General features: G+C 41.7%; 1 protein-coding gene across 4 annotated transcripts in view; it reads right to left on the bottom strand.

The window, feature by feature from the left end:
• The window catches only part of DENND5B (DENN domain containing 5B), a 112898-nt gene that overhangs the window by 35820 nt on the left and 54508 nt on the right, over window positions 1-22570 (bottom strand). For all 4 annotated transcript variants that reach the window (XM_071551202.1, XM_071551203.1, XM_071551204.1 and 1 more), the window contains 4 exons: window positions 19284-19950; window positions 7071-7258; window positions 3002-3538; window positions 1404-1635 (listed from right to left, as the gene is read on the bottom strand). In XM_071551202.1, coding sequence (XP_071407303.1) covers window positions 1404-1635; window positions 3002-3538; window positions 7071-7258; window positions 19284-19950 — 1624 coding nt within the window. The remainder of the gene's footprint in view (window positions 1-1403; window positions 1636-3001; window positions 3539-7070; window positions 7259-19283; window positions 19951-22570) is intronic.

Raw genomic sequence — 22570 nt, 5'->3', positions numbered from 1 at the left:
TCAAATCTTGAGCAGGATGAAAATAAAATCTCTCACCCTCTCAACGCTGAGTCAGATGAACTTGTGAAGGACTGGGGAAAGGAGGTGTATGAGGGAATTCAGCATTTAATTAGCAACTCTAATATTCAACTCTTTATAGAAAGGCAGGTCTGTTCTTTCAGCATATCACAACTCGTGAATAAATACGAAAAATGTGGAAGCTAAACCCATATTCCATTTGTCAAGAACAACACAGAACTAATTTCCTAGTTTATAAAACTGTGATGGGAAAGAAACTGTCATAAGATTTAGCTACATTATCATTAGAAACTTGGCAGAGCTTTTTTCCTCTTAAATAAATAAAATCACTTTGTGTGGTTCCATTTTGGAGAAAAGGAGTGGATAGAGTGGGGTCAGAGGGTTTGAAGGGTTCCAAAAATAGTAGGTTAAACAAACAGGTGCTGGGGTCACAAATATTGTGAATAGTAAATATGAAAGAAAGTTGGTATTACTATCAGTTTGCTGCTTTTCACAAGGCAGAACATGAGGTTCTGGTGCCACAATATCTGCCAAAACTAGACGCTGAATAGACAGTCGACCTGCAAATTAGAATTGTGTTTAGAAAGAAAAAGTTAAGCAGACATAGATTTCTATTCCTGCCATGTATATAACAGGTAAAACCCTAATGAAGTTAAATTAAAAAAAAAAGCCAACAAAAAAAAACATGAGAAATGCATTTGCTCTAGTTTACTAGTAACTGTCCCAACAAATTAAAGAATATAATTTCCCTGTATTACTTGGAAATTAAATAAATACTTGCACATGTATTGTGTAAGTAACTTAAGGATAACTTGAAAATGCACCCTGTGACTGTAATGGAAAATAATCCAAGACTTCAGTACAATGTGTTGTTCATTAACACGGAACATCTATTGCTGGAGGTACTAAATATGCCACACAGGATTACAGCCCCAGCATCCCCTGCTGCTCTAACAAAATGGCATAAGGCAAAACAAAGTCTTTTTATGCGAAACGGGAGACAGGCCCAGTGGAGCAGACACTGGGGCTCGACTCCTTGGTATGGCTTGCACTGGTCCCACCACCGTGGTGAAGGAAAGCTGTCCTGGCAATAGAACAGGAGCTGCCTGAAATGAGAAATTCTGAGCCTGGTTCCATGGTTTGGGTTGTGTTTATTAACAGCACCAGACAAGGAGAGCTCAAAGGGAAGGTAAAGGGCTCAGGCTGTTTCTGGTGTTTAAAAGCACGCTGAAGTTTTTGTTTAGGGGTGATAGGACACTGCCGAGCCCTCCTCAGGTAGCTCTAGAGCTTCTTCATTGACTGCAGTGCTCAGATGACTGAGGACCTCTATTTCTTTGTGGCTGACATTGTACTTCTGAATATTTTACTAGCCCGTCTGGACGTACCTGCTTCTTTCAAAGTGCTGCATTTCTGATAGTTGGATGTCCGCAGTGCAGGGGCCCTGACATTATATAGCCTTATTTTCTCAATTCGGGAGTCAAAAACTCGCAGAAAAGGGTCCTTCTCTTCCCACTGGGAGATTATCTTATTATCTATGAAGGTTGCAAACATCTGTGTTTCAATGAAGTGTGAAAGGAATGGGAGGTAAGGCTCAGGTTGGTCCGAAAGGAAGGAAGCCTGAAATACAGAACAGTTTATTAGTGCCCTCCCAGCGCTGACATGACAAGTCATCCTGCGGTAGAGAACCAAATCAGCAGCCGTCAGGACGGCTTAGGCAAGGCTTTCCCACCATAAACACACCTTTCAGAGAGGTTCTGAATCCATCTACAAAGGGGTTTGGTTCACCGGTCACCTCTTTGGTCACACTGTGAGAAACAAGCAGTCAGGGAAGGTTTGTGAGAGCTGGAGCAAAGGGAATATGGAGTTACTGAAGTAGTGCTCATGCTCCAGCTTTTCCAAAGCAACCTAGCAGCTACAATCCACAGGAGCAAGCTCCGTGCAGTGCATGGCAGACCACCACATGTGCCAACATGGAACCTCCAGTCTGGGTGATCCAGCTTGGAACCATATCATGTATTAAGGTGCCATACATAACAATGGATGCACAGTGCTTTTCAGCTAATGCTCTTTTGTGATGTTACACAGGGTAATTAATCATGAATTCCAATTACAACTGACAGTGTATCTAAGTCTTTAAATGAGCTTTGAAAACTCTAAAATTAACAGCCCATTTTATCGCAAAAGCACTAGAAGAGATTGCCTGAACAACCCCCTGCTTTTGGATGCTGCACTGCTTGATGCCTGAACAAAAATAAACCAATAAAAGGCAGGAAAGCACATTTTTTATCAAAACCTGACTCAGATTAGTATACAGTCTGTTCCTCATTGCTTATCTTTCTAACATTCTTTTAGAGAAGGACTTGTATCTCAAAAAGCTGATGGCTATCTGCTCTGCAGAGTCACTCAGAAACAGCAACTGTGTGAGCTTCCCAACATTTCTCATTCCTTTTGCTACCCTACTGCCTCTATTTCCCCATTTCTAATCTCACCTTCCTTTTTACTCCTGTGTACACTCTACAATAGATTCATAAAAGTACTCTTGTGCCACAAGAAAGTGATAACCTCCTTCAGAACAACACTGCCCATTACTAAAAAACTCTACTGTGAGATTAGGAAACATGAAAGGCTGGATTTGGTTTTTGTCTCATGTGCACACCTCTCCTCTCAGCAAACAAAAAGAAGACAGAACAAAAGGTCACTTTCCATTGCTACTCCTGCACCAAACCCACAGGAGCAACCCCATCAGCAAGCAGAAGCCTGCCAGCATGGTTTGTGCAAGCTGGGACAGCTCTGACCAGCTCAGTGGATGTGCACCGATTTACTTTGGCAGGCGACATGGGCCTGAGTAATGAGAACAGACAGAGGTCTTGGTGAGGCAGAGGAAGAACGGCAGATTAAAGAGAACCTAAGCTATGTATACATAACACTGCTATTCTCCCTCCCCCTCTTTTAGACAGAAAAATGAATACACATCTATCTTTACTTTGTCAAAGTTTTGCATTTGTTCCCTGTTTGTCAGCCACGACTCCAGATCGGGGGCAGCCTGAATGACGAAAGCCTCGTAGTCTGCAAACATCTGCGTGAAGCGGTTGGCAAAAACCTCGCGAAGCTGCACATTCAGTTTGTAGTCCCTCAGCTCCAGCTCCTCGCATGACAACTTCCCATCCTTCTCCTTCTCTGTGAGGGGAGTCGTGATGGCCATTTTTTCCATCGTCACACCCGTTCTCTTGGCGAGCGCCTGCAGGCGGGCAATCGTCTCGTTGCCTTTCAGCAGCTCGTACATGTTGAGGGTGTTGCTGGGGATGTTCCCGTTCTTCTTGTCATTCACTAGGTCACTAAGAACCAAGTTCTTGAGTTTGGTGGCACTGTCACTGCAGTGCAGATTGCCTTCTGGGGGGATTCCAAACTGCAGGAGAACCTCAGAGATTTCCTGGATAAACTCCAGCTTGTTGGGGAACTGGGGGAATTCCTCTGGCAGTTCGATGAAATGGTTATCAATGTCTACAAAGCACAAGTTTGCCTGAAATACAAATAAAAGTTTCAAAATGGACACATGAATTGGATCCTCTGCGATGTAGCCTTGTTTCCCCAGGGTGCGTCCAGACACAAGGATAAGTGCTCACACAAACAGGAGACTTTAGCTGTGACATATCAGACTTCAGTCAAGGTCAGGTCCAACTGGATGACAATAACTTACTGAATAAATAAAGTCTCCTGCGCCACCACAACTTGCAGATCCTAAACTTTGCACTACAAAGATTTGATATGCCCTCCCAGACCACCCAAGGACACAGCAGCAAGCAGGATAAAATGAACTACTTAGCCCACGTAAATAACCTTTGTGTGAATTACTGCATCTCATTTATTTTACCAGGATCCAACTTCAAGAAGCCTTTGTAGCTACCAAGGAGCAAGATGTTCAAAGATAACATTGCTCTGAGCAAACTACAAAAGAGGGTCCCACATAAGGCCTTTGGGATCATGTCTGAGTACAGCTTGTCCACCGGAAGTAGTGCCTTGTTCCCCACTCCCCTGATCCCCTGTTTCCATGGAGGCTTGGCAATTCCTTCTTGGCAATTCCTCTGCCTGAGATTTAAAGACAGTACTCTTAAGCTTTGCTATGAATGGAGATAGATCTCAGATTAAAGTTAAGTGAAGATATTAATCTAGTAGAGCAGATACTTTTACTAGAAAAATGTCAATGGATGGACGGACAGAAGAACTCCATATAAAAATTAATTACATTGCAAGTGCACTCTTAGGAATAACAGCAGAATGAAAAACAGTAATTGATCTTCTGAACTGTGGCTTACATCTGAAATTTGCTATCTGAGTGCACTGTGCTGAGTAAAATCTTAAACCAGGTCAGATTCCCAAGCTGCTGAGCTCTGATGGGTTTCACTCTGGGAGATGCAGGAACCCACAGGGCAGCAGCAGCAGGTCTTTGTTAGCCTGGCTTGACTGCTAGCACAGCTCCTCCACCTTCTCCAAGGCACTTTTACTGTTCTTTGCTTCTTACCAAACACTACAGACTAATCTTCAGATTATGTGAACAGAAAGGACTTATTTTCTTCCTTTTCTGAAAAGGTTAATTTTCAGCAGGACAACACATTCCCCAGCAAACATATTTATAATACATTGGATATTTCAGGGATATGTTTGACATCAATCACCCTTCACACAGACAACTCTAAAGGGTATTAGGATTCATTTGGTAAAGCAGAAGTGTCCCTTCAGCTCACTTTTTCACACTGAATATAGTATGTACAAAGAAAAGCATTTCTCCTTACAAAATGATTTTCTTTATTTAACTATGCAGCTATTAAAGAGTTGTGGTATGCATCAGTATGGCTCTTTAGCTCAGGGACTGCCTTCTTATCTATCAATATTTCATTTCAAAGGCTTTTTAATTTCAGCTCTGCATATCATTTACAAAATTTGAAAAATGAGATTTGGATTCAGAAAACCCTGGGGGAATTGGTCTCACGTCTCTCTTCAAAAACATCTGATGATTAAAGTTAATGCAGAGAGATTAGTAACCTTAAGACAGCATGATGGCCAGTTGTTAGAATTTTTATCTCTAACAAACAAATGGTTTATATTTAGAGCAAGAGCTTGAAAAGCTAGCCCCTGGCCTGAACAATAAAGGAATGCTACAGCGAGCAGCGCTTCATCACTGTTCACATGCTGAAGGATTTTTCATTTTTTATTGTCTAGAGGAATTTGAAATTCAAGACCTTCTCTGTTCAGTATGCCTTCTTTCTTTCTCTCAGAGTTACTGAACCTGTGGTGTTCATAATGCTGATATTTTTCACTCATTGGTTAAACATCAGTGGCGGGGGGCAGATTCTACCCCGCTATTACTCTTCTCTCCCTGGTGATATTTAATTTGTTATTCCACCGATACTTCAAGCCTGTCACATTAAAATTTTAATTTAAGGAAAATGACAGCTTAATCTGCTAACTAAAAGCATGTGACTAATAATTTTTAAAATCACAGTAATTATGTAATATTAGCATGGGTTTACTGAGGAGTGTAGCTACATACCAGCTCCGTTTCCACATCAATGCACATTTCATGTGCTTTGGTCATTGCATCCATGGGGTAAAACTTCATTTGCAGTTACATGCTACTGAGACTAAGACTCAGTCACCTTCAGGTAATACTTAAAATAGAGCCTTATTAAAAACCATGTTATCGTCACCTTGTGCGTGTCCCTCCACTTTCACATACAAACTCCCTTGCATATTCTCCTCGGCTGCTTCTCCCACCCACCTTCCCAGAAAGAGCATGTATTTGCAAGCCTTAGGGACTCTGCCCCCAGGAGAGGTCTCTGCACATTGCTGAGCTCAACACTGCCACTGTCATGAGATGTTACTGCCATATGAACAGTTATTTTTGGAGTTGCCACTGATTTTAAGAAGACGTATGGCCAGACTTTGCGAACGCAGATTTGGGCAGGGCTCTCCCCACATGGGTGAGCCCTTCCAGCCTGCCCAGTGGATTTTTTAGGTGAGGCACAGCATGCGCAGAACTGGCCCCACCGTTTAAGTCCTGAGGTCCATCTGCCACGGCCGAGCGAGCTTGGACAGTGTCAGTGAAGTCCTCGGGACTGTCACAGCACCCGGTACTGACCGGGGCTGACCCTGGTGAGCATCCGAGATCTGATGGGATCGGATGGCATGGAGACTTTAACTGCCAGGGGATGGTCCCCACTGAGACTTGAGCTCAGATCCTTGGGATTCGGAGTCCATAGTGCTCTCCTTTACACCACGGGACCGCCCTGATTTCAAGAAGTTAAAAAGCATAGCATGCTTTGGTTCCAGCCACTATCTGGAATGCAGACAGATTAGCAATATCCCTACTTTGCCAGGTTGAAATGTGAAGCAGTTTTAAGCATCTTGGTCAAATTTTGAGGAGAAAAATCTCCATTTCACTCTCTACTATCATCACCTAGGATTTTAACACCTAGATGAGGAGGGCAACTTCTCCTTCCTTTTTTTCTAAGTGGTTCACAGGCACAGTATTAATGCAAATCTGGTGTATCTGAGGCCAGGACTCGGGTCTAGTAATAGAACTCAACCCAGCCAGGAACACATGGGCTCACACAAGGATTGGGTGAGGCTGGCAGGAAAGGGCACACTTCTCAGCAGCAGCAGGGGGACAGGTTTAAACCATCTAGGAACTGAACTTGAGATCCAGATTCATAAAGATTATTCCAGAATGAAATGCTCTTCAGCCCTCTGTCAATAGGACTGTGGCACTGACAGAGTAACAGAACCTGGTGAAGGGAGTGATGCAGAGAAAGCAGAGAAACTTTCAGCATCACAACAAAAAGCAGAAGTCAATACAAGTAGTGGTACTCACTAAATTCAGAAATGGACCAGGAAGGGCTGTGGAGAGTCCCCCTACTATCTCACTCCTGCTGACAAAAAGTCTCCACAGTACCAGAGAGGTGTCCTAACACCAGGCATGGCATTTTCCAGCAGGAATTCACACACCAATATTAATAACACAGTTCAGGATAACAACCCCAAAGGTGGAGACTGACCTCCTGAGGCAGCTCCAGCTTGGAGCGGTCAGTTCCTTCCTTAGACTGCAGCCCCATTAAGTAGGGAACAGGAGCATCCAGGAAATGCAGGAGAGAGGCAGGAAGGATGGGAACATACACATGCTGCCACTGAAACGGGAACAGCAGCGTTGTGATTCCCTCTGCCACCGTCATCAGACGCTGATAATCTGGACAGGGGAAGAGAGAGAGACAGACACTGAATTAAATCCTCGTATTTTGCTTTTGAAATCTGTTTGGCAAGGACATCAGTGACAAAACAAGACAGAAACCATGTTTATACGGTAAGATGTTCTTTTGAAAATAAGAGAGTACTTTAAAAACCTTAAACATTATTTAATTCATTAAAACTCATTACTTCCAGAGAGAAATTGCTGAGCATAGATATTCATATCTTGTCTAGATCCATTCTGTCATTAATTTATTAAAAAGATAATGAAGGTCCTTTCTATAGTACAGGATAACAATACTCTAATTCTATAAAAAGAACGTATATTTACAAGGAAAAAGGAGGAGAAAGAAATGGACTTCAAAGAAACATTGTGGTTTCTTGCTTGCCCCTGCCTGCCTGCTTCTGCTCCACTTGCTACTATTTCTAAGGCTGAGTGTACTTTCCAGAAGACTTGCCTTGGCCACAAACCAGCAGAAGTTTACAGACTCTAAGTATTTAAAAGTACTGCTTTTAATGTAGTCCAAACAGAAGGCTAATATAAATTTAGTTATCAAAAACATTCTCTGTAGACAGTGTATTTATGTTGTATTACTTACCTAAATTTGTATTTAATCCACTAGTTTGTTGCCTTGCAATGTTTTGATTCAAGCAAAGACATTGTGCATTATTTTTTGAATAAAATTTAATTTGATCCAGCTAAGCTGCCAAAATATTTCAGAATTTGTGCAGGAACAAATTATTTCTCAAAACTCCAGCTGGCATGATGCAATACCACAACTAATTTATTAATATAAATGATGGGATAAATTAAGAACATTTTTCTTTCAAAATATAAATAAATAAATCATGTTGGTATTAAAGTGATGGTCATCCTTACAGCAAACATCAAACTGCAGACAATCCATCCAGAAACAGGTAAAGACTTGGGTCTTGTAAGTTGCTGGTCAATGTGAAACCAGATGACCAGATGTTTGTTTCTACCTCATCTTACAGCACCTTCTGTATTAATAAAAACTACCCCCAGATTTCTAAGGACATGAAAGTAGTTAAACCCAAATTCCTTAGGAATCTTAGCTGATGGTGAAGAAGCAGCACATCTCGTCTAAAGGTAGTGGTGAGACAGGAACACCAAAGTGCAAGCCTGTGACTCTGAACTTGCAGAATGTGCACGGCATAGACAAGAGGCAGAGTAAGTTCCAATTCCCACCCTGGGCCTCTGCCACTTGTGAAAGCTGCTCTTCACTATTTGCAAAAAGAGTTGATCCCCTCCAGCTTTAGTGCACAGGTACATCATCAGTAACCAGTACGTGTGTCAAAAGGGATGTATCCTCCATGACTGTATCCAAAACCAAGTCTCATCAGTGCCAGGTGAGTCTCACAAGCTTTGGCTTTAGCAATCAAAAGATTTTCTCTCTCACCAAGGCCAGACCCAGATCCTTGGTAACACTTGGATTGTTGCCCATCTCTTTAAACCCTCTGCCCCACTCCAGGAAATTAAAGATATATGTATGAACAGTCTGGTTTTGAGTCAGGCAAGAAGGTTTTTTTCCTATAGTCCCCCTGACTGCTTTTGCCTGGAGAGGAACCCAGCCTGGCCCTTCCTGCTTCAGAACAAGCCAGCCAGATACCCTGGCAGACACCAACAACAGCAAAAGCACTGTCATCTGACACTGCTCAGCTATTAGGAGGTCACTGGGAAGATACACTTGAATAAATATGCAAATTAGAACAACAAATTGCATAACCCATTCTCCTTGCTAGCACTTCTCTATGAAAAACCAGCCTTGATCTGCAGAAGGTCAGTCAGCAGGGCAAAAACATTTTTCATCTTGTCTTGCTAATAGCTATTCACTCAGTCTTCAAAATTAATTCATGTTTGCAAGTCAGTCTCAAGGTTACTCCTCAAAATCACTCCCAGCTACAGATCAGCCATTTATGAATCTCTCCCCATGCTGCAATGGTCTATAATTGTACATGTCCATTCTCTGTCTTGTTGAGGAACAAACTTAACTTACAATACCTACTGGTGAAGCTTAGGAGTATCATAACATTTCATAACTCTGAAAGCTTTAAAGGTTAAAAAAAAACAAATACAGAAAATAGCATGTCTTAGTATGCATTAGAATTTCAAAGTCTCTTCTGATCTATGTAGCCACATGAAGTAACAGGTCTTGACAGTAAAGCTGCAAGTATCTTTTTGGTTAAGGACATTCAACTCTGGAAATGCATGCTCACTTTTCTCTGGTGCTACTGATAATATTTAACACAGTCACTGGCACTAATTTTGTAACCAACTTATTATGAAGAAATCTGTTTAAAAAACCAAAACCAAAACAAAAAAAGAACAAGTAGTTAGGCTAACTGGTACCATCCATCAATGATTGTCAGTGATTAGCAGAGCTGATCAATTCAGTTTTGACTGAAAAGATGGAAGTTCCCAAGTTCCTCCAGAAAAATAATGTTAAAAAATATGGAAATGGTTCTTCTGATATGTGTTTAAAGAAGTCAGAAACTCCAGTTACTTTTTATGTTCTTTCAAGCCTGTACAAAGTTAGACACTTATCCAGTAAGGCCTGAAGTCTTTTTTGATGAAGAGATTCTTGTACCAATTATCATTTGTGGGAAGTTTATATGGTTACTGAGGAAAACCTGGAAACAAGGGATTACTCCATTTCCCCAAGGCAGAGACTGAAAAAGGAGAGGTAGAACAGAAAAAAAAAAACCAAATGGAGGGAAAGATTGGTAGTGGATGGCAAAAACAGGGTTTGTATAGACTCTGTGAACTTGTGAAAAGGGAGAAAGTGTTTCCAGATTCTCTCCCACACCACTACTACAGTTTGATAACAATCTTCAAGACAAGTTTTGCCAGTTATTTTATGAATGACAGGCCCAGGTAGGAGAACTATTCTCTGATCCTTCTCCAACACAACTCACCTGACATTAAGAAACACCCAGAAAAAGATAAAAAAAGTGAAAACACTGTCTGGGTGATATCCACAGAAGGTCACAAACTCAGTGATGAATGGCTGAAATCCAGGCAATTTCCTGAGATCTGTGAAGTGAATCCTTTTCTATTCTTGGGGCTCACCCACCTCATGTGGTGCACACCACACTGAATGCAGTGAAAGGCCCTGCCATGCCAACAAGGAGGCTACTACCTGACTGCTTCAAATGCATGAACAGAAAGTCACAGCCCACGGTGACAGCCCACAGCACGGCTGGATTTGATCCACGCAAAATCATTCCTGGGTACAGAGATTAGTAGCAGACAGTTGAGACCTAAACCCAGGGCAGTGCCCTGCCTTCTCTTTGCTGTGCAGCCCAGGAGGGTGGAGAAAGGACCCAAAAAATCTGGAGACATACCAAGTGCCCCAAACAGCAGATGTGTTTCTCTGCAGCATGGAGATGGCTTTGAGCTTTAAATTTCTCTTGCCCTGGATCTCCTTTCCATCTAATTGCCCCACCTCTCTTACATGCACTGCATACATTACATTGGCAGTGACTGCCCTCCTGTACTGGGCACTGGGGAGGTCACACCTCGAGTGCTGTGTTTGGTTTTGGGACTCTCACTACAGAAAAGACATTGAGGTGCTTAAGCATGTCCAGAGAAGGGCAACAAAGCTGGTGAAGGGTCTGGAACACAAGTCCTATGAGAAGCAGATGAAGAAACGGGGGTTTTATAGTCCTGAGAAAATGAGGCTTAAGGGGGACTTCATCACTCTCTACAACTACCTGAAATGAGGCTGTAGTGAGGTGAAGGTTGGTCTCTTCTCCCAAATAACAAGCGATAGGACAAGAAGAAATGGCTTCAAGTTTTGTCTGGGGAGGTTTAGATTGGATATTAGGAAAAATTTCTTCAGTGAAAGGGTTGCCAAGCAGGGAAGGGGTTGAGTCACCATCCCTGGAGGCATCTAAAAGACATGTAAATGTGGCAGTGAGAGATATGATTTAGTGGTGGACTTGGCAGTGTTAGGTTTATGTTTGTGCTTGATGATCTTAAGGGCCATTTCCAACCAAAATTATTCTATGATTCTTCATATTCAGAGTTAAATCTCTAATTTGTTCACAGAATGTTTGCGAAAAGAAACTGCTCAAGGAGGATAATCCCAGGACAAAGTGGTCCCTGGGGCTTCAGTTGCCATTGCTGCCTCTTAACAACCGCTAAGAGCTGGATTTGGCGCAGTGTTGTGTCTCACACTTAACCTTCTCCCTGAGGGAAGAGGGCAAAACAGTCAAGCTAAAAGACTGTGGATCAAAATGCTTTTTCTGGCATCATCTGCTGGAGCTCCTCAGCCAAGTCCCTGTATCTCGCTTCCCTGTGCAGGACATGTAATTGCACAGGGGACCTGCTCCACCACAGGCTGGCAGTTCTGCATGAGCACCACACTCCAGCTTCACAAGGGTCTGGTAACGTTCAAATTGCTCACAAAATACAACACAGTGCTTAAAATGCAAACCCTGAGACGTTCCTGTATAATTATGAATTGCTGCTTTCTGCTGGAGATGTAAATTGTTTCAGCATCTGAACATCAATTCTCTATAAATGTTTTTCTGAAAGAGGACAAAATTTGACAGTTATTTGTCTTGATGCTGATTGTCCATAACACAATCAGAGGACAATAACCAATCAGCACAGTATTACAACAGATACTGTGCATGCAGAAATATCTACCTCAAAGAGATTTAAGTTCAAACAGAGGCAGTGACTGAGAAAACAAAACAAAATAATCTTCCTTTCATTTTACAGGCTCTATGGAAGCTCTGAAATGTTAAGCAATTCACAAAGCTCAACATAAAAATTAGTTTTTCTGCTACAAAGGAATCTGATGTTTCAAACTCCTTTCCATGCTGCAGCAAAGCAGAACCAATACCTCTCTACAGGGAAAACAGAAATCAGTGTTATCCCTGTCTAAAAAGACTAAGATCTCATTTGGGTACCACTTCCAGAACAGGTTCAAAATTTTGGTCCTAATCAAATAGAAGAGAATTCCATCTGTGACCTTCCCAACAAATGCCCAACCACAAGAATTTCATGTACAGGGCATGTGTAAGAGCAAACGTGCTCATTCAGAGCAGAAGCAGCGTCCCTGCTGTGAACAGTACACATTCCAGTTTCAACATCCCCTGCCTTTCCAATGAAAGAATGACTTGGCTGCCTTTCAACTCTGTTCCTGTAACCTACCAAAGGTATGGCAGGAAGCCTACCACAGAGCTGCAGTCACAGCCAGGATCTTCTAAATCCAATCTGATGCTTCAAAAATAGACTCTGCTTCTTTCTTTTCCTTTTAAAGCCCCGCTTTACATACAATTTGAAAGCACTTGGAAATACTTGAGAAGATGAGTTACCCAGACACCAGTTCCTTTCCTCTACTGCTTTCTGAACATGCATAAAGTATAACTGCAGCTTTGTAAAAAGCCATGTATTTAAATACGTATTCTGGAAGATGGCAATCAGATGATGTTAGCTAAGAGCACCTTATCAAAATGCACAAAACAATTCTGAGCAATGGTTTTAAATAAAACAACAACACAAAAAACCCCATCAATGAATCTTAATGAATAAAAGCTAATTCATCAGAGTGAAACACCTGTACAGGCTTTAAAACATTCTTGTGATGAGTAGTTTTTCCACATGCTACCTCTTCAGTCAAAGTATTATAAGCAACTGCTGTTCAACTCTTTTTTTCGGTAACAAGGTAAGAATTAAGTGAGCCAGGTGTATTGGAAAAACTGTAAAATATCAATAAATATTTTGCTTGGAGCGCAAGTCAGGAATGGCACGTAACAGTTATGAGACCTGTCTTGGGGCTTGGTACCTTCGGATCTGTAATGTCTATATATAGGCTACTGCAGATGAAAAATGAAATCTGAAATTCACATCTGAGACAAAAATTGTTTATGAAAGCAAAGGTTTTCAAATCAGATCTCAGTAGCTTCACAGAAGCAGCATTTTCAAGTGCTGCAGACATCAAAGCACCCTGGAAGCTTCAACCTTTCATCTGGTTTGTATACAGGCAGCTGCAATGTCTGACAAGCCAGTCCAGGTGATTTTCAAGAGATGTTTAGATAAAAGGCACAAAAATGGTTCGGGAAATGTTTATTCACTACACAAATCACCTTGCACCAGTGCTGCATTCAGGGAGCTTCGGCAGGTGCAGTGACATGGGGTTGTAACCAGCAGGCTGTCCTGGGGAAATGACCTATGGAATCTCAATGCCCCTCATCCCCAATGGAAGAGTGGATTTACCAGCCCGAGTTAGTCAATAAAAGCAAAGTGGCAGTTTATGCAAACATGAAAATATGTATTTTCTTAAACAGAATGGTCATCATGAGCCTGCATCTAATTGCCTGAAGTAAGAATTAGCCTTTCAGACTGGGGTTCAGCTCTGCCCAAACGGAAGCATCTCCAGGCCAATTTTCACTGAAGTCCTTTCTTACCCTTTTCCCTCATTGGCAAAAGCATAATGTAAAAAAATTGCTTCTACTTCAAATTCCCATCTATATGATTTATCCGTGTCAAAGGCTGCCATCAGTGGTTCAGCATGAATTAGTCTGTGATTAAGACCCACCTTAAGAATTAGCTTCCATTACCAGCATGGTTAAGTCTCTAAGAGGAGGGCAAAAGTCTGTGACAAAGCTGACAGGATGCCAGCAGGACACATGAGGATGCTCCTGAAGACAAAGGGAACCCCTTGCTTGTCCCTGCAGCTGTTGAGGCAGAGCAGACTCCTCAGCAGGCAGCGAGTTGGTGGGGAGGACACTGACTCCAGCAGGGAACAACTTTGTTCAAGACCACTTTTTGACTCATGACTCTTTATCTGGCATTTGCCATAAATGGAATGTAAAGGCCTAACTGAACTTTATTCCCTTTATTCTTAAAAGGAAAAGATGTTTCTTCATGGAAAATAATGAAATCCAATTAAAAATAGTGGAGAGCTGGCAGAGTATGTGCGTGTGTGCATACTGCTAAAAGCAGCAGCCCAATATTCCTTTACGGCTCATTGTGAACACAGACAGGGGTGGGGGTGCAGTACAGAACTGTACTGGCTCCTTCTCCGTATTTCCAGATGCTTTCAAACCTTGACTTTTCAGGTCAGATTGACTCTGGTTAACAAAATTGAGCAACTTCTAATTAAAAAACAGTTCTGTCTTTTCACCTAAGTTAAAAAAGAAAAATATATTTCATTCTCTGATTATTCTATCCAATTACTCATCTCCTGTCCAGGGGAACATGCACTGCAGCCTCCTCTGAGTGTGCTGCTGTTGAGGTTCTAAACCCAGGTCTCTTTCACAGCATAGACAGATTTTCACAGAATTACACAGAATCACAGAATGTGCTGAGTTGGAAGAGATCCATGTAAATTTTCTCTGCAATAATTTCCCATTTATTTTCATTAATACTACTGTGTAGGGCAACTATTTAAATAATGAGCAGAAGAGCAAAGGTTTTCTACACAGCTACTTGGTGTAAAAATGCTTTAAAAGGCAAGCACATCATGTATATATTAGTTTCTATAAATCTGCCCCAAAACAGACTTCATAAGAAAGGTTTTTCAGACATTACCTTTTTGTAGGCAATCACTTTATAGATGCATAGTAATTTCTGTTATAATTTCTAAGACTAGAAAAAAAACCCAGAGAGTATTTCAACCTTAGAGGAGCAATTACTCAAGCCTTTGGAAAAATAACTTGGAAAATGCTCAAAATTATAATGAGCAGAAACAGTCTAAGCTGTAAGAAGTTTATCTTTGTCTCATCCACACGTTCCCTCTCGTGCTTAAATCCCTAGAAAGGGAGACATACAAAATGGATTGCTGAGGTTTCCACAGAGCTTACAGTTTAATTCATCTCTCTCCAGCAGAAATCTCGTGCCAGTGGTGTTTAGTTACTGATCCTGGGGAAATTGTAGCAGCTATTGCAGAGTGGACACAACAAGACCCTTGCATCTGCATGGTCACACGGGAGAGCTGTGCTCTGAATAAAACAAAGGGCCCTTGCAAGAGCATTGCAGAGACTGCAACCCAAAGAATTGCAGGGGGAAAAATATCTAATCTCTCTCCTTGGTTTTCAAAGCCCCAGTGTTAAAAACTGTCTCTATTTAATCTTAAAAGTATTCTCTACATGCAAAAAGATGTAACCTGCAGACACTGTAGTTCAACTTGAGCTGCTTTCAGGTACAGCCTCCTATTATCACATTTGCAGACCAAAGCTGGCACTTAGAGCAGTCTATTCCATCTACCCACCAACACTGCTTTTGATTAACTCCCTGGAAGTCCACACTGTCTCCATGAAGAGTAGGGGCTGATCTTTTCAGTCTTGCCATTGAGGTGCAAGCACAGGTCTCTGCCAGTTAGCTAGATATGTCACTGTGTCCTGTGTTTTGCCTTAATGCTGCCACAGCACCATTTGCAGCTCCAAGAAGCACAGACATTTCAAAGCTTCAGACTGAAATGCTTTGGTCAGAGTGGCTTTTGGCCCAGAAAGATACAGATGTGGTTTGTAAAATCACAGTGAGAACTCTGTAGCACCAGACTGCTTGAAAGTATAAACCATAAATTTGAGGATTAACTTAGTTGTCTGCAGTCCAAAATGTTTGCAAACAAAGCAGCTTAAAAAATCAGCTCATCCTTCTTTTATGTCAATCTCTCCACCCCTCTGCTTGACCACTGCAGCTGTAAAGTGAAGTTACATTTCACTAAAATCTCTGCATTTTCCCAAGTGATGGAATACCCCTCACCTGTAAAACACCACGAACAATGGAACTAGATACCCAAAGCTGCCTGTAGCAGCCATGGCACAAACAGCTCCCTGTTGGTCCTGTCCCCTCTATAGAGCTGTGCCAGACACTCTTGTATGATGCTGGGAAAACGTCCAGGGCAAGCTGGGTAGTGTCACCTAACACCCTCACCTCTTCATTTGTTCAGGCTGCTGGAAACAATATGCCTCAGCTACAAGGTTAAAAATAAACCTTTTCATCATTAAGTCCCAGTTCACTTTACAAAAACCACTCCAGAAAAGTCAGTACAGTCTCTGTGCAACCTTCCTGCCAGCCCTTCACTGCTGTTATCACCAGCTTGGCTCATTGTACGGTCAGGCGTTGTGCAACCATTTGTATTTTCACTCAATTTTCCAAAAAGAGCATTTATTCTTTAAAAGAAGAACAAAATTGTTGGCAAAATTGAATGAAAAGCTCCTTTCTAACAGGGCTACGAGAACCACCAAAAAGTCAGCTTACATTTTGCATACATGTCATTAGCAGCTCTCTCACTGAAAGTTTGGTGAGCTGAAGTGGGTTTTGGCCCAGTGCTCTGATTTCTTGAGTATTATAGCATTAACTCAGTGAATTCTGATTTTGGTAAATAATGCTGTCTTTCTTGAGACTGCTACCAGTGGATGCAAAACCACTTCCTACCAATTTCTTGCTGAGTTTGGGAAGGTCATAGGCAGGCCAAACCACTGGAAACACAGTCCAACAAATCCCTCCTCTTTAAAGTAGGAAGGGAAGGAAGGAAAAACTTGAAAAATCCATCTCTCATTCTTTTATCTTGGAACAAGAGATATTTAAGCCAAAAACTTTCCCTCTTTTGCCTTGAAAGACCTAGCAAGTTAAGAAAGTGTTTCTCCCCCATGGATCTCAAAGCTTAGAGAGATTTCAGTGATATCTAGACTGGTTATATCTCGAATAGGAAAGTAGCTGCTCTTTTCTTCTTTAGGAATTGCAAGACTGACATTTAAAAGAAGCCACATTCACAATTAGCCAAGTACTCAGCTGTCAGGGTATGCCAAAACTGAGGCTTTGCACTTGCCCTCCACTCCACATTCCCCACCTCTGGGAACCAGCATTACAATGCTATTTACATAATCACAGAATTTCCCTAATACAACTTTATACTTTTCCCCATGCGCTATCAAGTTGTGTCTATACCAGAGAGGGAAGTGAAAGTCATGTCAAGGACATCCCTAGATTCACAAATAATAGAGGGAAAGAGAAAAAAAATCTGAATTTTGAAGGATGGAAAAGAGTACTTCTCATAATCTCACTTTTGTTTAAAACAAACAAACAGACCCACAGTGAAAACAAACAAACCCTTGAATTATAGCCAGTAATTGGAAGAATAACATTTATCTAACTTCTGGTGGCACTGAAAATTGAGTCAAAATTATTTAGAGTATATTTTGTATCTGTCTGAAGGACTCACACAATGTATATACAGGTTGCTCTCCACATGCACAAAATATTACTAAAGTGTAACCTGACAAGCACATTTTACCTAATAGGGCTGCCTTAGAGGGGAAAAAAATCCGTTTTCACTGAATCCATAAGCAATAGCCAGAGTGGGATTGACAAGCAGGGATGGGTGGGGAAGCACTTTAGTGGTGCTGCTGTTTAATGTCAAATCCCAGTGTAAAGTGGCAAAGGCAGCAGGATTCAAACCAAGGAGGAAAGGGGGTAAGAGCCCACAAAGGCACACAGAGAAGCAGAAGGGAGGGGAAAAGGAGCCTAATCAAAACTAACAGCAGGATTTCTGCTCACACTTCAAACCAAGAGCAGATAAACCCCTTCATTTTCAGTTCTTGAAAGCAAACCCCTGGAGCCCATGTGGAGAAGAGCTCCACAAAGAACTAGGAATCCTTTGATTTCAGTCATTTGCAGAAGAGCTACCCTCTTTCCAACTCCCTCTTTTGCCCATTCTCAATCATTTAGTTATTAGCATTACCATTACATACTTACTGACCTTTTCTTTTCTATGACAAACCCAAGCATTCCCTTTTGGAGCCTGAAGGTTCACTACCTGTACTCATTTTAGATGATTTCCCATCCTTTCTCCCCTCTGCGTAGTTTGAACCACATCTCTTGAGAATTCCAGGTATTCAGCATCTTTTCCTCTTTTCTATAAGAGGTATGTATACCTCCTGGCTTCATGTTTTCCATTCTAGTCTGATGAAACCATCCCACTCAATACCCCCAAAATTTTTCCCTGAGGCAGATTTTCCTAATTTAGGGCCAGAATCACAGATGTTACTTGGAAACCCAAATAATATGGCCAGGCACTCAGTGAGACTTAAAGGAATCTCCAAAAAGTCTGAACATCCCCTTGAAAGTCAGCAGGAAATTTGAATTTGACCTTGGGCATTCTGGTGTGTTGGAACATTCACAGCACTTGCTGAGTATCACCAGGGACAGACTCACAGCAAAGAATATTGTACAGGAAACTAATAGGGGTGTAAAACCTCAGAGCATGCCCAGCACTAAGTCATGATTCCCCAAACCTGTAGCAGAGTATTGCACTATTGCAGAAATACACAACTATAAGAGAAAAGGTACAGAGCAGATTTTCAAAAGTCTGCTGGCACATTTCATCTGGACAGGCAAGCAACTTCTGCCAGTGTAACCAGCCTTGGCCAAGTGGAATCTTAAGTGTCTCAAAAAGAAGTACCAGCATCCTTGTCAGCAAAGCTCTCTAATATCTCAAGCAGGACTATGATGGGATAACCTATAACTTCACTCAGTTTCAACCCAGCATTACATCTTCAGCCTCCAAGTGTCAAAAAACTTCTCAGCATTTTAATCAGAACATATCCATCATTTACAAGAGGAAGGAAATTTCACCAAACTGCTGAAATTTTAAAAACAAAGTAGCAAGAGTGCCTTCTGCAACATGTATTACTTTCTGCTGGTATTTTTTCAAAAGATAGGATTAATTGCATGCTGTCTTGCAGCACAATCAAGGCCTGTGTATGGCATGATCAAATGAATTCTATTGCTATATTTCAGAAGTGATAAATACAATGCACAATTAAACAAGTGGCACCAAGACTGCCTGGAGGAAACAATTCAGTGCTTTCATTAGGACAAGCTCATTTCTCTCACGTTTTTGGTTATGTTCTCACTTTTCACAAATCTCCTAAAGATCAACATTAGCTTCATATAACATTAAATTATATCATCTCCTGTGGCTCCAGCTGCCCAGGAGCTGTCTGATGGAAACAGACCCAACATGCACTGCCGGCCAAGTGCCCACCTTGTGAATACAGAAGGATCTGCATCTCCAGAAGAACACAGGTGAAAACCTGGACTAGGTTCTCCAGGCCCAGCAGCTCAAACACCTCCCGCAGAGGGTAGTCAGAGAGTGGCAGCTCGTTGGGTCCAGGTCTCTGGCAAATGATGGGCTCATAAACCCCATAAAACTTCAGCGACCTTCCCGGGGGCGGCAGGGGCACCTCGTAGAGGATGTTGTGGATATAGCTCTCCAGGGGCAGAGGTGGCGGCTGCTGGGAGGTCACTGCCTTGTAGAGCTGGATCAGGAACTTCTTGCAGGCTTGCATGAAGGGCAGGGGGGTGATGAGGCAGATGCATTTGGAGACATATAGAGTGTCTCTGCTGATGTCGTAGGAGTTGTACCGCTGGAGCTTGGCAAGGGACGTGGCGTCGCCCTCATCGATGCTGCTGGCCAGGGAGTCCATGCTGCAGGAGGAGGAGGCGCAGACACTGCTGTACTGCTCGGCATTGTGCATCTGGTACAGCGTCTGCATGGCTGTGCAGATCTGCTTGCTCGTGACCTCCTCGTAGAACGTGAGCACAAAGCCGTATGTACGAGAGCCATCCTCTCTGGTGATGATAAACGAATGGAGCTGCGGATCCCTGTTGTCTGCCTGAGTCCTGAAAGACAGCCCTTTGGGCATGCACAGCTAAGGAAAGAGAAAAGAAATAGATATAGTTATCTAAGCTATAATTTTGTTTTGTTATTTTTGCTGTGCAGGCACATTCTTTTTATCCACTGCATCACAACAAGCTATTTATCATTGAACATAATCCCCCTGAAAAGCAGCCAAGAATAAACAGCCTAAAACTGATGCTACTTAAAAGAAGTAGATGTGACTGAAGAGAGGAAAACACACTCCTAAATGACCCATCTATTAAGTCATTACAACTCATTTTCATTCCTTTCTGAAATTATTTTCACTACTGAATAGTCTGTGTCGTTTACTTAAGCATCATATTAAAACATCCAGTTTTGTTCTCATTTCCATATATCATGCCCACCGTACTTTAAAATTAGAGAGCCAAGGAAGCGTCTTATACCACTGAATTCAAATTATACAGACTTCTTGACATTCTTTGATCTTCCCTAATTTTATGGAAGGGAAAAAAACCACCAACAAATCAAACCCCAAATGACTGGCAGTTTTTAAGGTTCTACATTTACTTTCTTCTTTTAAGTGCTACAAAACAGCTTAGATTGGAAAAAAAGAGGGGGCAGGGAGGGAAACACCCAAAATCAATGAAGTCTACTTTTTGATTAACCACTCAGCAAAATTCTTTGCAGTGATTCTACTATACTGGGTGTTTCTCTGAAACATGGCCCTGGTGATAACTAGAGGCATTTTTCCAGACATTCCTCAGGAATGCTATCAGCCATCTAATACAAAATAACAAACATCCAGCAAAACTTGTTTGAAAGTGCATCAGCAGAAAACTCCTCATGTTCTAGCTGAATCAGGGTGTTTATAAATGAAGAACTAAAGCTGCCTTTGTACCTTCCATCTGAAGAAATAAAACGAAAGAAGAGAGGGAGAGAATCAAAGTGTTCCTCCTTTTCCAAAAGGCAACAGTAGAATCCAGCCTTCCCAAGGAATGTGAACCTACACATAACTGAGTGTATCACTTACTGTCTCACCTTGAGCAGGAAAAAATTCTTCTGATGGTGCAAGAGATCAAGAGAAATAATCATGTATTTTCAGGCACATCCTACCCTGACCTTCTGCAGTACACGTTGCAGAGACCATTTGAAAGCCTGATAAAGCTGCTACCATCCCAGCTGGGATTTAGGCAAGTGGTCCAGACTCACTTCACAACAGGTTATCAGGCCCCAATTTGTCTAGGACAGCTCTTACACATCACTCAAAAAGGCAATGTAAAGGGAAATAAGTAGCCTGGAGTTGGCAAAAGAATTTAATTCAATTGGTGAGCTCTGCTGACACAAACCATGAAACTGCAGCCTAAACCATTTTTGAACAGCAGCCACATTTTCATTCAAAAGCTTTATAGTTTTTACTGAGGCATTAACTGTAGTGCCATGGTTAAGGCTTCTCCAATAAAGAAGTAGTAAAAACCCCTTGTTTCACACTTTATTTAAATTTATTCTGCTCAATAAATATCTCTTAACATAATTTTTTTGGCAGGCTTGCTTAATAAAAATTTATTTCTAGAATGTGGGCTTTCAGTGGTGGCTATAAGCCTTATCAAATCCAGCCAGCCTGAAATCATAGGCTTAAATCTTAATGGTATCAAAGATTATATTTTTTTTGCTTTACAGAAAAATACCTGCACAAGCAAATGATATGTACTGGTATGATCAAGAACAGATAAGCATAAGGGAAATTCAGACCAGCTGAGACAGTTTCAGAAGACTATTTAAATAAATTTCCTCCAAATCTTAATTATTATTCCCTTGTTCTTTATATACTGAGTATATTCACACAGAGGGTTACCCATCTATTACATTTCAGCCACAGCTTGACATATGCAGACTAACAACATTTTAAGACCCTATGCCTGCAAACCCTGGCACAGAGACTGCTGCAGTAGTTAGACCTACAAGAGCACACAGGAAAAAGCAGAGAAAGAAAGCAAGCAGATGGGAAGCACCAAGGCAGGAAGAACAACCAGGAGTCACTTAAAAAGCTAAGATCAAAAAGAAGAGCCTGTACTCATTCTCCAGCAATACAGAAAGCTTTGAATTTGTGGTTAATGCATGAAAACTTTCATCTTAGGGCTTTGGACATCAATCACTTCCCATCTCATCTGTGTCACACGTGCCTCAGGAGAGTGTTGGGGAAGAGCAGCTTGGGAGGTGCTATGGGGAGTGAAATGTTTGCCTGCTAGAGTGAAGCTGGCTGGCTAACAGTGAGGAGGCAGTCAGTCACCTGTGTTACATCTTTGTATAAACACTGAAAACTATGCAAGATTACTGATCAAAGGACAGGATTTTGGTTTTCAGAGCACTTTACTATTTATATTTAAATGTATCCATCAGCAGAAAAATGTGGAATTAAATTATATTTGCAATAGGCTTTATCACCAAGATGGTTTCTAAAAACAGAAGGAAGCTGCACCAGGACATAAAAAAAGATATCAATTAATCCATAACCAGTCTCTAGAAGTGATCAGTAGGAGATACCCTTTCCCTAAACACGGGGGCAGGACACACACCCAGCAATCCCTCCCTCTTTCTTCCACCAGCCATCAGCAGCAGCATCAATTTCTGAACCCATGGTTCCCTCTGGACCACTGCCCACTAGCAGTGGT

The sequence above is a fragment of the Pithys albifrons genome, chromosome 3, assembly GCF_047495875.1.
Source record: "Pithys albifrons albifrons isolate INPA30051 chromosome 3, PitAlb_v1, whole genome shotgun sequence".
Taxonomy (NCBI): Eukaryota; Metazoa; Chordata; class Aves; order Passeriformes; family Thamnophilidae; genus Pithys; species Pithys albifrons.
This window is presented reverse-complemented; position numbering and strand designations above follow the sequence as displayed.